The sequence below is a fragment of the Cervus canadensis genome, chromosome 19 (genome assembly GCF_019320065.1).
Source record: "Cervus canadensis isolate Bull #8, Minnesota chromosome 19, ASM1932006v1, whole genome shotgun sequence".
NCBI lineage: Eukaryota > Metazoa > Chordata > Mammalia > Artiodactyla > Cervidae > Cervus > Cervus canadensis.
In genome coordinates, this window is record NC_057404.1 from 41,767,527 (window position 1) to 41,784,707 (window position 17,181).

General features: G+C 37.1%; 1 protein-coding gene across 1 annotated transcript; it reads left to right on the forward strand.

Moving 5' to 3' along the window:
* Positions 1–136: 136 nt before the first annotated feature.
* CISD2 (CDGSH iron sulfur domain 2) lies at positions 137–12,208 on the forward strand. Its single transcript, XM_043438197.1, has 3 exons — positions 137–271; positions 9,383–9,597; positions 11,075–12,208. The coding sequence occupies exons 1-3, from the start codon at positions 169–171 to the stop codon at positions 11,162–11,164; spliced, it is 408 nt and encodes a 135-aa protein (XP_043294132.1). The 5' UTR covers positions 137–168; the 3' UTR covers positions 11,165–12,208.
* Positions 12,209–17,181: the final 4,973 nt, after the last annotated feature.

A 17,181-nucleotide genomic window follows, 5' to 3' on the forward strand; every position in this document is an offset into this window, starting at 1 on the left:
GGCCAATCGGCGCCCGGCAGCTCACCTCTCCGAGCCCGGGCCCCCAGCCCCGCCCCGGCCTGGGCCCCGCAGGGAGCGCCGGTCGGCCGCTTCCGCTCTCGGCGCAGGCGCAGCAGCTCCGCCGGAGAGCCGCGCGAGTCGGGCGAGGAGCGGACGCCGCTGGCCAGGATGGTGCTGGAGAGCGTGGCCCGCATCGTAAAGGTGCAGCTCCCCGCGTATCTGAAGCGGCTTCCAGTGCCCGAGAGTATTACCGGGTTCGCCCGACTCACAGGTAATCCTAGCCTTCAGCCAGTCCCCATCCTTGCAAGCTTCCCCAGGCGGAGGGTGGGGGCGGGCATCTAAAAGTCCTGCGGCCGAGGGGCGGGGCGGAGCCTGGCGGGTGGCGCGTGACCTGGGATCCCACTCCGGCTTTCTAGCCTGGAGAGTCCGGTGGACCGAGGAGCCTGGTGAGCTACAGTCCGTGGTTTCGCAAGGAGTCGGACAGGTCTGAGCAGGGCACCACCGCCCCCACTCTCACTGCATCCTCGGAGTGTCTGTGAGGCCACATCTTGGGACTTAGCGGCCGCCTGTGCTTCTCCTCGTGTCTGTCTGCAGTGTCTTTCCGTATTGAGAGACCGGGTTTTTGCAGAGAAGGTGCTGAGTTGGGAATAGGCCCATTTTTTTCATCTCCGTCGCTCCCTGCAATGCTCCTTGTTTATTTTAAGGCAGGAAAAGCCGTCGTTATCCAAGGCTCAAAGCCTCTGTGTATCAGGCCATCCCAGCTCTTGGCTGAGTTTGCCCCACATAGTGTGGGTGTGACTGTGAGAGAGAAACACACATACACATGATATGTATGTGGTGGTTTTATTTACTAACAAAATTAGAAAATTCCAGTTCCATAGGGGAGAGTCAACCTGTCACGAGGTCATTTGGGGCCATCACCGTAACTACGGGCCTGGAAGCAATTTAGTTTACTCGAGTTGGAGGAAAGATACTTTTGCTAGTATGACAGACAAAAAATTAGAAAGTGAAATTTACTGGTGACATGTAACATTTGCACTTAAGTCCCCTCCTTTGCAAAATAGAGGGCTTCCCTGGTGGCTCAGAGGTTAAAGCGTCTGCCCGCAATGCGGGAGACGTGGGTTCGATCCCAGGGTCGGGAAGATCCCCTGGAGAAGGAAATGGCAACCCACTCCAGTATTCTTGCCTGGAGAATCCCATGGACAGAGGAACCTGGTGGGCTACAGTCCACGGGGTGGCAAAGAGTCGGACACGACTGAGCGACTTAACTAATTTACAAAATAGAACCCATAGCGCGGGATTTCATATCTAAAAGATGAACATTTCCAGAATGCAGCCAAAAGTTGGAAGATTTTGTTGGGTTCTGAGCTTTACAATGCAAATGAGATATGGGTAAACCAGACTCGGGGACTGATTAGGATGATGGCGGGGGAGGAGGGTGGGGATGGCGGGGGAGGAGGGTGGGGAAGCCGGTTATTGATAAAGCTAACATTGAACTCATATGTTCTGACTGATTACCAGGGAATGTAAGCATGAATTAAGATAATTTTGAGGTAAATAGGGCTGTTTCTGGAGCAGTTTAGAGATCTATGGTAGCTGACTTAAAATGCAGTATTTGGAAGGCTGACAGGAAGAAGAAAAATAAGATGTACTTTAGGTAGATCAGAAGACAACTAGGGCCAAGTTAGTGATAGTTACTTGAACCTGGATTTTAGTTGCATGTTAAAGGAATTATTTATTATTATTATTTTTTAAATTAGAGAATACTTTACCTTAACAGGGTGCTTTGAGAGCTATCCCTTCTCAGAGATTTATAAAAACAACAGGCAGTGTCTGGTGGTGGATAGGTAAGATATGGTAAACTAGATCTAAATCTACTTCTAAATCTAGAGATTCTTTAAATAATAATCACGGACATTTGCTTTGTTGACAAATGGATTGTGAAAATTTAACATTTTTAGGTGTTAAAAGGTTTGACAGAAAGCATGTAATTGAACAGAAAGAGTGGTAACAGTAATAAACACTAAAAGAAATCTACACATAAGGAGCAACATAAAGTGATATAAGATGAAAAAGCTTTCAGATCTAGTGTTTGTAACCATCTTAGTCCTCTTTTGAATTTACTAGTTTATTCTGATGGATTACAGCAATTATGTAAAATTTTTACTTTTTCTCCCCTTATTTTTTTACATCACAGTAGGCCTAACCATTCCCCTGCAGCTGGAAGTTTTGAATGTTTTTAATATGTATATTTTCATAATGTTCAGTGGGTAAGTAGCCCCATACCAATTATTTTTTTCTTTCTTTAAAGTACACCTTTAAATGTATTCAGTAAATGGCAATATGTCAAAAGGATACAATCATTTTGTGACATTTGTTCCCAGTTGCCAACTTACTTTCTTAATAATTTGCATAAATTAACTGATGAGGTTTTAGCAGTCAAGAAAGAAAAAAAATCCCCTTACTCCCATGCCAACCTGTGCATGCTAAGTCAACTCTTTGCCACCCTTTGGACTGTAGCCTGCCAGGCTTCTCTGTCCATGGGATTCTCCAGGCAAGAGTGGGTTGCCATTTCCTTCTCCAGGGGATCTTTCCAACCCAGGAATCAAACGCAGGTCTCCTGCGGCTCCTGCATTGCAGGTAGATTCTTTACCCTGAGCCACCAGGGTGAACCCAGTTTAACCTTAATTATGTGTGTTGATTCTGATTGTGGCTGGTTTTATAGTAAAGTTTTCCGTTAATAGAGTGTAGTTGAAGGAGACTGGAAGGTATGATATTTGACTTAATGACTAGAAGACTTTCAAACTTTTGTTTTTCCCTCTCAAGAAATTCTGTCCACAAATATTTAATTCCTATTAAGGCATTAAGGAAGCTCAACCTAAACCTTTTCCCTCTTGAATAAATAAAATATAGTAGTTTCTTCTGTGACGCTCTTAAATACTTAATGTGAAGAATGATTCTCAGAAATAATGACAACTCTGATAAATATCTTTATAGTGCATATTTAACCTGTCGCATTAGTGTGTCTGCGTTTTAGTTCTCATTGTAATAGCCATTTGTTTAGGAAATGATGTTTGTAATAATTACTTTACAAAAAATGAGACAGTCTGCTTTGCACTGGACAATGATAATATAACAGCTGCAGAATCTATTTTGGAGCACTATGGAAGAAAAACTTCAAATTTCCTCTCTGAACTGCCTCTCTTGATTAGATTGTAATCGTTAATGACATTTGGATGTCTTGAAGGAACTACTTTTAGGATCCATCTTAGACCTTTTTTTGTTGAAATAAAAACCTGGTAGATAACTTTTCAAAATAAATTGTTTAAAATGTCTACCAGATCAAAAATATTTTCATTTATTCTCTATGATAATTAGAACAAAAAAAAATGTTACAGTTCACATTATTGTTGCCTGTTTTTCCTTCCCTATTTAGATCCATTGGTGTTTTAAAGCAATTGACTCTCTCATGATGACTCTGCATTCTTAGTGAACACTTGGAGATCCTTAATTACTGTACAGTATTTATAGACAGCCCTTACCTGTCAAAAACAACTTTGTCAAAAACCTGTCTTTGTTTAGGTTACATTGTTAAGAGTGAGGCTTTTAAGGTAAATTAGTATAATTCCCCCTTTGAAAGTATATTGTATTCAAATATATTAACCTTTAAAAAAGCTTTCCGTGTCATACAACCTTTTAAAATAGAATAACAAAAAGCTTCCCATTCAAAAGTCAGAAAAGTTTACTTCTAGACTTAAAAGCTAGTTGTGAAACTTTGAATATAGTAGTTCTTCCCCACTTAAAAAGGTAGTTTCTTTGAAATGTAATGGTTTTACTCTTAAAGCAATGAATCCTTAGACTGTAATATTTTTCCCAGAGTAACACAAACATGTCAAAGCTGACACTTTCAAGAGGATTAGCTCTAGAAAGGACCAATTTTGAGCAAAGAATTTAAGGAGTGGAACAGAATTGAAAACATATATCCACAGAAAGACTTATACAAGCATGTTCATAGCAGCCTTATTCATAATAATCCCAAATTGGAAGCAGCCCAGGTACCTACCATCAGGAGAGTGGATAAACAAATTATGGTATATTCATGGAATGGAGTACTGATTAGTAATAAAAAAGAATGATTTACTGATCTCCTGCTGCTGCTAAGTCGCTTCAGTCGTGTCCGACTCTGTGCAACCCCATGGACGGCAGCCCACCAGGCTCCCCCGTCCCTGGGATTCTCCATGAATCTCAAAAATTTTATAAAAAGCCTTTGTCTATAGGAATCAGTGGTGGGGAGATAGACTGGAAGGGGGCTGTGTGCTGTTCTTAGTCACTCAGTTGTGTCTGACTCTTTGTGACCCCATGGACTGTAGCCTGCCAGGCTCCTCTATCCATGGGGATTCTTCAGGCAAGAATACTGGAGTGGGTTGCCATTTCCTCCTCCAGGGGATCTTCCCGACCCAGGGATCGAACCCAGGTCTCCCTCATTGTGGGTGAATTCTTTACTGTCTGAGCCATCAGGGAAGCCCAAGAAAACTTGAGTAGAGTGGGTAGCCTATCCCTTCTCCACAGGAACTTCCCAACGCAGAAATTGAACTGGGGTCTCCTGCATTGGAGGCGGAGTCTTTACCAGCCAAGTTACCCCAGAAGCCCAAACCCACTCTAGTATTCTTGCCTGGAGAATCCCATGGACAGAGGAGCCTGGCAAGCTACAGTCCATAAAGTCCCAAAGAGTTGGATATGACTGAAGCAACTAGTTGGGATCAAATGCTTGTGTTTCCTGCATTGGCAGCCGGGTTCTTTACCACGAGTGCCACTTGGGAAGGCCCTCAGTGGAGGCTACAACAGTCTTTACTTGACACAGCCCAGAGCTAAACACCTGAGATCTGTTTGTTTCATTGTATGTAAATTTACCTCATTTTTTTTTTTAAAGAAATGGAACAGAAGATGAATTTTCTTAATAGGAAAGTGTAATAAATGATTAAGTTCAAGCTAAAGAGTTGCCTTTATTAACATGTAAATAATAAAGTTTATTTTTAAAAAATTATTTTATTTCAGAAAACTTATTTTTGAGAATTTGGGAAAATATTTACATAGTTACTGTAAGTTGTAAAAGTTTTTTCCCCTCTTCTGAGGTAGACCAACTAAATTTAAAAGTCAGTGTAATTAAAAAGCTTTTATGGAGAACAATTTTGATGTCATTTAAAACATTTTCTTCCATGTAACCACTCTGCAATTTAGAATTCCTCGTGTCATCAAGTATTTGTTGAGCATGTACTATGGGACAGGCAATGTTCTAGATATTGGGACACTGTTCTATTTATAGTAGTGAGTGGAAAAAGATTTTTTTAATTGATTATTAATTTCATTTTATTGGCCGTTTGGTCCTAAATAGTCTTTAAGTGGTAATAGTAAAGCCATCCATTAAAAATATTTTACTTTCATCTTTCTATAGTTCAGAAGTGAAGTCATTTCTATGTTTTACCCATATTGATACTTTAGAAAATATTTATGAAATTATCAACAATCAAGTTACCAGTGTTATTTTTATGGGATCATTATATGCAACCTTTTGAAAAGGAAGAAAAAACAGAGCAAAATAGAAATGCAACAGTGTTACCAGCTCTTGACTGGTGGGATTACAAGTTATTTTATTTTTTATACTTTTTAAAATTTTCAGATTTTATAAATTAAGTGCTATTTCTGATAATCCTTAAACAATTTTAGAATGTACTGTACAAAGTACACATTAAACCTAACAATTAGTAGGTAGTAGATTTCCCTTTATAATACCTAATATATCTGCCGTAGCTCAATATACATCAAACAGGTTCATAAGAAATAGCCAATCTTAAATTTTTTAAAAAAATTTCTTGTTTATTCTGTATTTTATATTTGCCAAAAATCAGCTCTAACAAATATAATTTATATGATTTAATTGAGCTTTATAGGCTGTTATTTTCCTTTATAATCTTTCCTGTACTTAAATTGAAGTTTGTCATCTTTAAAAGTAAATTTTCCCACATAAGACTGTTGTATAAATTATTTTGTTGTAGGAAATAATGGTACTTTTCATCACTGTATTACTACAGTGTTTTACCGAGGAATTAAGTGTTGAAAGAGCAACATTTTCTGAAGTAAATTTTAAAACAGCATTCTGTTTATTCCCTGAGATTTGTAGGTTAATATAGGGAATGTTAAACTTAAGAATCTAAGTTAAGGTTATCATCTTTACATGTTCATTCTCTTAACTTTTTGACTTTGATTTACTCAACCTCTTGAGACTTTGAAGTTTTGTAGTATACATAATAATACTTAGTGTTATACTACATTCAAAAACATTTATTGAATATGTACTGGTTCAAGATACTGTACTGGATGTTGGGGCCAATAACAATCTAAGACATTTATTGCCTGACCTGGAAGATAAGTGTAAATAAATAATTACAGTATTATGTGAGTGAGAAAGGGACTGACATTTACACTCTAAATGTCATTCATTCATTCATTAAGTCACTTAAATTCATTCATTCGTTAAGTCACTCAAAACATTTATGAGGTTCTACTTTGTGCCAGGAAGTGGAGCTCCTTTTCCTATAGGATTATGGCGGAATCAACTTTGTAAACAGAGAACAGTAGTATGATAGAAGAAACTGAGGAAAAGAGGCTTGAAAGCAGAGGAAGGAGCGATTAATTTGCTTTGTGAAATTGAGAAAGACTTCTGGAAAGGCAGTATTTGATCCTGGTTTTCAAGGGTCCATATAAATGAGTCAGGTCAACCACAAGTAGAAAGGCATGGCAGACAGAAGGAATTCCTTATGCAGAGGACACAGGAAACCTGCCACTAGGTAATCAGTAGCTTTGGCTGGCTCTAAGTACAAGAGGGATGGGCTATTTGTGGGTGTTGAAACTGTCAGAGTAGCCTTCCCATGTCATAGACCTGGTGCTTTGTGGAAACTTGGCTTACAGCAGCACCATCCAAAAGCCTTTTTGTGATGACGGAAATGTTTCCTGTGCGGTCAAACAATAGTAGCCACTAGCCACACATAATAGCTCTGGAGCCATTAAAATGCGACTACTGTGTCTTAGAAACTAAGTTTTGAATTCTGCTTAACTTTGTTTAAATAGCCACACGTATTAATCATGCTTTTTGTGTCCTATATTTTATGATAATTGGACATCTTGGGGACCTTGCTGGCCAGGGAGGTTTGCTCCCTCCCTGGACTAGCTGATGCCAAGAGATAGTAAACTACTTGCTTGTGAGCAAATTTTTCACATGCAAACCAACCAATCCAAAGCCTACACTCCAAACACCTTTATCTAACCCTCGCTTACCAAGCAGTATTTACCCTGCCCTAAATCACCCAAGGCCAGATATGAGACAATTAGGGACCAGCTCTATAGCCCAAAGCCCACTGAAATTATTCAGGCTAGCCAATACTAAACTGTTTACTGTGCCTTACCTTGCCTTTTCTGTAAACCACAATAAAGGCTTGGGCCCTTTCCTCTCACCTTGCTCCTGACCAAGCCTCATACTTACCTATGTGGTCATGGGTGGCCTGTTGTGTTCCCTCTTGTGAATTGTAAGTAAACTTTTCTTTCAAGGCAGTTGTCTACATGTCTGTCATCTTACCATATCTGATTATAACAAAATCCTGGGTCCAAACAAAACAGTGTGGCTAGTGGTTACTATCTTGGACAGCAAAGATCTATAGATAGACCCTTCACCCCAAGAAACGGTTCTTTGTCATTTTCAGAATGTTAATTCATTCAGAGCGTTTCTGTGGAGTGTCTCCACTTTTGTTAAGAGACTAGCACAGATCAGCCTGACTGGCAAGATCTTACCCTTACAGAATTTCATTCTGGTGACTGAAAGATCATATCCCCAAAGATTTCTGCCATGTAGTATTGTCAGGTTGAGTCGGCAAAATGTTTTTCAGAGGAGCTGCTTCCAATCTTCATAATCTTAATAAAAACTACCATTCACTGTTTATCTTCTCTGTGCCACGCACTCTTATAGGTGATGCACATATGTAAATAGGTTGTGTCATCTAGAGCTCATAACAAACCTTTGGATGGTGTTTTTTCAAAAATAGCTTCGTTCTGGAAGAGTTAGTATTAAGCCAGCCTTTTAATCGTTGAATAGTAAGAACAGTTATCTTTGGAAAGTAGTTTTACTGAGAGAAGAAGAGATAAAATTTTGGCTCTGTTGAATTTCATTCATAGTGACTGAGAACAGGCTTTGTACTTACTGTCCTGGGCTAGACCTGCTTAAGCTCCAGTTTACCCACATGAAAAATGGAAATAATGTGCCTACTAAACTGAGTTGTTTAACACAATGTTTAATAACTGAGGTATTACAGTCGCACTCTTAGCATAATCTGTTCATTTATTATTAACATTTATTAGCACACCTTAGCATATGACCTTCAATTTTTCTTTTTCTCCATTAAGCTGTAGTGCTTATTAGCAATGTGTCAGGTTAGCACTCAGTGAATGATGACAAGTGATAACTCTTAAGGTCAGAAGGGATTCCCTATGGAACCCAGCAGAGGCAGCATACTAGCCAACATTTGATAAATGCATGCTGAAATATAAATATTTATTTTGGCTCCTTGGTGTGTTTCTCTCTGCAGACATAGGGAACATTTCATTTATGTCACTTATATTCCGTATCCCCCAAAACAGTGCTGAGTACTACAAAAGGCTTTAATGAATACTTATGAAGTAAGATGTATCTAATAATGAGATTATTTAGTATGTGAAAATTTCACCTAGCTCTTTAAAATAGCTTTTACACAACATTTAGGTTTTTCTATAGGAATCACACTACGCCTTACCAGAAATGTAAATTAAAGCATTGAAGACATATTCTGTCTGAAATTACAAATCAATGGTAAATAGTTTACAGGAAATTCTGTTGTATGATTTTAGATATGGTGGAAATGTTTTCTAAACATATAAAATTGAGTTTTATTTATAATCATGGTGATCGTAATTCCTGAAATAAAACTAAACACAGATATACTTAGGATAATGAGATAGGGTATTGGATAGAGGATTTATTTCTGAAAACTTTGTTTTCCAGTTTCAAAAGTCTCAAGGTAGCCCACAAATAAAATAAAGTGGTCCTAGGTATTGGTTCCTTGATATTTATTCACAGTTTTACAGATAAGTTAAGAAATTAAAGTGAGAAGTAAAGAATAAGCTGAAGGGTGAGACATGCTATTTAAGTTCTTTTAAAAATTTTCGTAAAAATGTATTTACAGTAGGTCCTTGTTGGTCATCTGTTTTAAACATAGCAGTCTGTACATGTCAGCCCCAAACTCCCAGTCCATCCCTATTTGAGTCCTTTTTCAGACTCTTAACAAATCTGTATTTTTAGTTTCAGAATGGCTTCGGTTATTGCCTTTCCTTGGTGTACTTGCACTACTTGGCTACCTTGCTCTTCGTCCATTCCTCCCGAAGAAAAAGCAACAGAAGGATAGCTTGATTAATCTTAAAATACAAAAGGAAAATCCCAAAGTGGTGAATGAAATAAACATCGAAGATCTGTGCCTCACTAAAGCAGCTTATTGTAGGTGTTGGCGTTCTAAGACGGTAAGATGTCCATTTACACATACACTAAAATTTTGTGCAGTTAACATGGTTTTGCTTCTTAAATCCCCAGTTTTGAGGTTCTGTGAGATGAGAGACTTTTCCATAGTATTCAGCACTGAAAGCCTGTTCTAAATTAAAGTTTGCCTCTTCTGATCAATATACTTCATACATTAGAAAAGTTAGAGCAGCACGGAAACTTAATTGAGCAAATTACTTAATCCTTAATCTCTGTCAGTTTTTTTTAATCTGATAAATATCACAGAAATTTTTGAGGATTTAGTGAGATGATGTACGTATAGTACTGTGCCTCCTATGTAGCATGAGCTAGTGAATGGCAGCTGTAATTATGGATGATTTTGACTATGGAAATTAAAAAGGAATTTGGCAGATGCAACTAGATTATCATATGATATAAGTTAAGTCAGACAGAAAAATACCATATAATATCATATATGGAATCTAGAATAAGACACAGATGAACCTACTTATGAAACAGAAACAGAATCAAGGCAGAGAACAGACTGGTGATTGCAAGTGGGGTGGGGGTTGGGGAAGGGTGGAGTGGGAGGTTGGGGTTAGCAGATGTAAGATTTTATATATAGAATGGATAAACAACAAGGTCCTACTGTACAGCATAGAAAACTATTCAGTATCCTATGATAAACCATAATGGAAAAGAATATTTTTTAAAAAAGAATGTATATATGTGTGTAACTGAATCACTTTGCTAAACAGCAGTATTTAAGACAATTTGTAAATCAATTATATTTCAATTAAGAACAAATAAATAGACGAGGAGGAGGAGTTTGGAATGATACATTGTAAGTAGTTGATGAAGTGTGTTTTCTTCTGCTACTTTGGTCATAGGCTATTTGAGACTTTAAGTACAATAATGTTCATCATAGCATCATTTATAATAACCTTAGAAACAATCTAGATATCTGATAATAGAGGAATGATTAAAGTATGATATAATACAAGATTGCACATAGTAAATAGAGAAAAAAGATACCAAATTGTTAATTATTACTTATGAGTAAGTTTTTAAAAATATATTTTAAAATGTTTTTTAAAGTATTATAGTGTGCATGAGTTTTATAGTGAGAAAACATAAAAGAATTTAATTTGAATTTAAATTACATCCTTAAAAAATTTAGAATAATTGAAAAGGTGAGTTCAGAATTAGAGCTCTATACAAAATAGGAGCTTATTTTGATCCCCTTTTAAGATTATCATATTGACTTGTATGGAATCATCCAAAGGTTTTAAAATCTGCCAACTAATGAAATATTTAAATGTTAGGTTTGCCATAGTATTGGAAGGTAGTTAGCTATAGAATATATCTGTTGCTCAGAAAAGCTATCTAATGTGCTTTTTTTCTCCCAAAGTAATGGACTTTCTTTATAAGAGCATGTCAAATGTATTTCTACTTACTGACTCATTTAAAAAATAACATTTGCAATTTTTTCCTTTCTAGTTTCCTGCCTGTGATGGTTCACATAATAAACACAATGAATTGACAGGAGATAATGTGGGTCCACTAATACTGAAGAAGAAAGAAGTATAATAGTAATGAATTAGGATGGAATTCAATTCTTTGCTGTAAAAAGTTATAACAATATTTTTGCATTCTTTGTTTATAGAAGATCTTTCAAATGGTGGTCTTAATTATTGCTCCTGGTTGAATAATTATTTCTGCCAATTTATTTTCTTTTTACACTACTGTTTATATTTGATACTTTGTATATTCAAGCAGTCTTTATATAGAAATTAAATGACAGTTCTTTCATTCTGACTTCAAAGAATTAATGTATCTTCCTACAAAAAAAATCAACATTTTTAATTTTAATTAATTGAGAAAGTTTTGGCAATGAGTGCAAACATCACTGTTCAAACATCACTGAACATCAATATTTTCAACAGAATCTATACTTTAAAAATATCTCCCTCCCCTATTAAATATATATATTTTTAGTACCCTTATGTTTTGATCATTTGCAGTGATTTCTTTTTCCCCTTTCCATATTTCATTCTTTTTAGGTCAGTGAGAAAAATATTGCTGTCAGAATTGCTTGAGTTTTCAAAGAGAAATACTCTTTGCTTTTTAAATATTGTTCTCTGTAAATGTGAATATCCGAATTTCAGAAAAAACAGGAACTGGGTATAAAAAGTTTCAACAAGGAACAATTATTTACATTATAAAAGACTTGTTTATAAAAGGTTTGTTTGTATCTGTTTACATGTGTTGTGTTTGTGTATCTCAGAGCCATCTGACTCCGTGACAAAGTGGGGTAGGATGGCAAGAATACTTAGAGCTAAACTCATGAGCTGCTGCAATTTGTAGGTCAATTAAAAATAATTAAAAATAAAGTAAATTTGGTACAACCGGGTCCCTTTGCTGTTCACCTGAAATTATCACAACATTGTTTGTTAATTGGCTGAACTCCAATATGAAATAAATAGTTTAAAAAAATCTGAATTTATATTAATGTGATAATAGTTCAGTGTTCAAAATTGTATCTGTATAAACATTTTTCTCTTTATTACAGTGTAAACCAGTAAACAAAATACAAAAGGTTTGCAAAATAAACTTATTGGAGGATCTTTAAAACTTTCGTAGTTTTTTAGCCTGAGTTAATTTAATTTTATATGACAGTTCTTATATTAATAGCTATCTGTCAGTTCACTGTGCTTTCTTTATATATGAAGATGGTTCAGGAGGCAGGCATACTTAATTCTAATAATCATCAAAGCTAGTAGTTACTGTGCACTTGGGTAACAGACACTGCACTAAGCATAGTACCTGGATTTTTTGTGAATAGTTTATTGCATGTAATTATTAAAGCTTCTATCGATTTAGGTGATCTTGAGTTTCTCGTGAATAACAGCAGGAATTTTTAAGTTAGGGTTAGAAATGTAGGTATGGTTTTGAGAAGTTTTCCAAGGTGTATGTACAAAATTGTTGCTCGCTCTTTTGCTGTGAGTAGGAAGAACAACATTGTTCTCACTTTTGGTATTTTTTTCCCTAAGAACTTTTTCTTCAACACCTTCTGAGGTTTCAGCTGTCAGAGTAACCAGTTATTTTTCCACAGTTGATCACAAGACTTGCGGAAAACGCTCCTCACCAAGACTTTGCATAGCCTGGTCCATAATGCTTTTCTTGAAAAGTGTTCTCTCCAGATGAGAGCAGCATGGTTTTGTACATGTTCCAGTAGTTGCCATTCTTAGATCTTATAAGAGAACGTAAAATTTTCTCCAAATGTGGAGACTAAAATGAAACTACCAATGTTAAAATTGTTAAGTAGGAACATTTAAAAAAATTGAAAACTTTTTTCATCTTATAAAAGGTAATTCTAATACTCCAAAAATAAGAAGGTTACACTCCAAATAAGACTTTTTTCCTCCCCACATTTTCAGTTGTTAAAATTGGTTAAAATTTTAAATTGGTTAAAGAAAGTAATGGTCATTTCTTTTCTAGGCCATTTCTTTCTTTAACCAATTTTAACAACTGAAAATGCGGAGAAGGAAAAAAAAAAAGAAGGTAATACTCTTGAGTATTGTTTTTTTCTCCCTACATTTGCAACCAAATATTTTCCCACATGTGCAGCTTCTTCAGAAGCCCCGGGCTGGTATCAAGCTGTTACTTTAATTACTTCTTTACATATGCAGTGTTACCAGTTGCTCTCACTTCCTCTTGTAAGTTCACAGAATTCTATCATGTCTGTCTTAAAAAATTGGAATCTAATTGAAATCTAATTGCATGTAAATTGATAACAACAGAGGATACTTTAGCTCTTGAAATACATATCTTGGTTTCCCAGGACATTCTAGAAACAGCCTTATTGTTACTGTCACATTATAATCATTTTGAGGACTGCTGCTCCTCACCCAGGGAGCTAGTCAGTCATTGCCTTACTCAGACATGAGCACCACCATTACATAAATAAGTATCCAAAACTGTTGAGCAGGACTTGAGGTATTAATGATTCATTCTTATGAGTAATTAAGCAAGTTACATTATGAAAAGCACATTACAATTCAGTTTTGAGTTCAATGTTTCATATGATGATTCATTAAATTGCTTTTGTATTTTGTAACCTAATTTGTTAATAACTTTATGGCAAGCTAATTAAGCCAGCTGCTGATCTATATAGTTCTGTCTTCCTTACTGTAATCCTACAGTCTTGCATTAGAAACGTGCTATTACCTTGCAAAGAGAATTTTATTTTTTTAAAACAGGGTTCTTAAATTATGATAGACATATTATTTACTACTTACTAGAAACATCTAACTGCCTTTACTTGCTTAGAATTCAGTTGTGGAGCATCACCAATCCTGAGAAGACCAGGAGAGCTCTTACTAAAGGCTTACAGACTTTGTTTAGAAGTGCTCGGAGATCCGTATCTTCAGTGTCTGCTTGTTCTTGTGCTGTCCTAAGTCACTCAGTCGTGTCTGACTCTTTGCAGCTCCATGGACTGTAGCCCACCAGGCTCCTCTGTCCATGGGATCCTCCTGGCAAGAATACTGGAGTGGGTTGCCATGCCCTCCTCCAGGGGATCTTCTGGATCCAGGGATCGAACTCACATTTCCCCAGCTGGCAGGCAGGTTCCTTACCACTAGTGCCACCTGGGAAGCCCCTGCTTGTTATTACTTCACCCCTAATCTAACAAGTTTACCTGATTTCTGCTCCTGAACAAATCACAAGTATTGACAGGGTCCTTCTAGAGGCAGGTAAATAATAAAATGTGACAGCTGACAGCAGGGGAGGGAAGCAAAAAATAAATTTAATGTGAACAGTAAAAGTCTAGCAACTTGAGAAAATTTAAAGTAGAGTCCTCCACAGCACAGTGCCTAAGAGCATCACTGTAGTTCAATTATGCAAGTGATGTTTAATGATGAATTTGCATCAAGATGGTGGTGTCATCTGCGTATCTGAGATTATTGATATTTCTTGTTGCAATCTTGAGTCCAGCTTGTGCTTCTTCCAGACCAGCATTTCTCATGATGTACTCTGCATATAAGTTAAATAAGCAGGGTGACAATATACACCCTTGACGTACTCCTTTTCCTATTTGGAACTAGTCTGTTGTTCCATGTCCAGTTCTAACTTGCTTCCTGACCTGCATACAGATTTCTCAAGAGGCAGGTCAGGTGGTCTGGTATTCCCATCTCCTTCAGAATTTTCCACGGTTTATTGTGATCCACACAGTCAAAGGCTTTGGCATAGTCGATAAAGCAGAAATAGATGTTTTTCTGGAACTCTTGCTTTTTCAATGATTCAGCAGATGTTGGCAACTGGGGAAACAGTGGAAACAGTGGCTGACTTTATTTTTCTGGGCTCCAAAATCACTGCAGATGGTGATTGCAGACATGAAATTAAAAGATGCTTACTCCTTGGAAGGAAAGTTATGACCAACCTAGACAGCATATTAAAAAGCAGAGAGATTATTTTGCCAACAAAGGTCCATCTAGTCAAGGCTATGGTTTTTCAGTGGTCATGGATGGATGTGAGAGTTGGACTAGAAAGAAAGCTGAGCACAGAAGAATTGATGAACTGTGGTGTTGGAGAAGACTCTTGAGAGTCCGTTGGACTGCAAGGAGATCCAACCAGTCTATCCTAAAGGAGATCAGTCCTGGGTGTTCATTGGAAAGACTGATGTTGAAGATGAAACTCCAATACTTTGGCCACCTGATGCGAAGAGCTGACTCGTTTGAAAAAACCATGATGCTGGGAAAGATTGAGGGCAGGAGGAGAGGGGGACAACAGAGGATGAGATGGCTGGGTGGCATCACCGACTCGATGGGCATGAGTTTGAGTAAACTCCGGGAGTTGGTGATGGACAGGGAGGCCTGGCATGCTTCGGGTTCAGGGGTTGCAAAGAGTTGGACATGACTCAGTGACTGAACTGAACTGAAGTAGTTTAAGGTATGTAAGAAGGTAGGATTTGTGTTTTGTTTGGTGATACCGATTTCCACTTCATATGGTTAAAAGCTGAGTGCTTAAAGTGGTATCCAGATGGAAAGTTTATGCAGAAAATACCTTGACTCATTCCTTGATATTTGGAGGCTTTCTCATAGGCAGTTTTTCATTCAGTTGAAACATTTTTCAGGTTTAATGATTTATTCACTACATAATTTAATTTGCTAAAATATGAGAAAATCTAAAGGAACAGTAATTTAAACCACATAAATCAAGTTAGATGACCTCCTCCACCTTAGAGAGGATAAGTCATGTTTAAAGTCATTCAGCTGCAGTTCTGTGACTGCCGTCTGCCTTGCTGACCACGCAGTCCCTTTGCACCAGAGATAGGACTGCAGAAGACTCTCAGGGTCGTTGCTGTGTTTTAGCTATGCTGCATCATCTGAAGTTATCATTTAGTTGTTACAGCAACTTTTTACTGGAAGCTCATGGTATCATGTTCAGAGAGGCATCCATTATCTTTCGCAGAAATCCAATTTGTTTGGAGGTTATGCTGAAGCAAGCAGTTTTATATAAAAAGTAGACCATTCATATTACTTACTAGCAATAGTGTTGTACAATTTTCTTCTAGGTTTATATATATATATTTATATATGTACAATATATATTTCTATTTAATAATATGTGTGTGTATATATATATATGTGGGTGTGTGTATTTGGTTTGGTTTTGTTTTTTTTTTTTTTGGCCTTGTGGCATACAGGATCTTAGTTCCCTGATCAGGGATTGAACCCATGACCCCCACAGTGGAAGTACAGAGTCATAACCACTGGACCTCCAGGGAATTCCATTTATGATCTTGAAGGCCCCTGAAAATCTGTTCAGAGAGGCATTATTCTGTCAGTTAGAGAGGACATCGCTTTCTAAGTTTCCTTTGGTTTGAATCCTTGGTTCTTGCTTACAAAAAGTATATTCTGTGACTCTCTTCTCTTAAAACACTGTTGTCAAATAAATCAGCCACAATATTTACAAGTTACTGGTGTCTATTATAAAGCTGTAATTTTCCAAAATAATTTAGAAATGGGAAAAGAGTAGTAAATTGCATAATTAGAGAGATGAACCTTGTAATTGAAAATAAAAACATCAACATTCACTAAATTCTCAAATTTCCTGTAATTTTCCATTAGTATCCATCATAAATTCCTCTGCATTAGTCACAATAAAGATAAGAATCATTAACATCCCTTCAATAAATTTAAGACAGAAGTACAGTGTCTTCATCAAGACGCTGCTGCCATGAAGTGAAATAAGATGAACGTAGAAGTACATTCACTTTAAAATTTTGCATGCAGCTGTGTAGCAACACACTGGAAAATCTAGAGGAAATGGATAATTTCCTATGAAAACATAAAAGATCAAAAGCGACCCAAGATAAAATTTTACATGTTAATAGACCAATTTTCAGATACGAATGAAATAAGCGATTTTTTAAATCCTAATTTTAAAAGTTCTAGGGTTGCAAAGGAGATGATTTTCATGTGATTTAAAGTATCCCAAATTTCTTCAAAAAGGAAAAACTCTCCAACTCACTTCATACAGCTGCTGCTGCTGCTGAGTCGCTTCAGTCGTGTCCGACTCTGTGCGACCCCACAGACAGCAGCCCA

Bases quoted from the DNA above. Each gene is read 5' to 3' on its own strand.
- CISD2 (XM_043438197.1), top strand. From the start codon at position 169: ATGGTGCTGGAGAGCGTGGCCCGCATCGTAAAGGTGCAGCTCCCCGCG. The intron at 272-9,382 runs GTAATCCTAGCC...CTGTATTTTTAG, and splicing joins CGGGTTCGCCCGACTCACAG to TTTCAGAATGGCTTCGGTTA. The intron at 9,598-11,074 runs GTAAGATGTCCA...TTTCCTTTCTAG, and splicing joins GGTGTTGGCGTTCTAAGACG to TTTCCTGCCTGTGATGGTTC.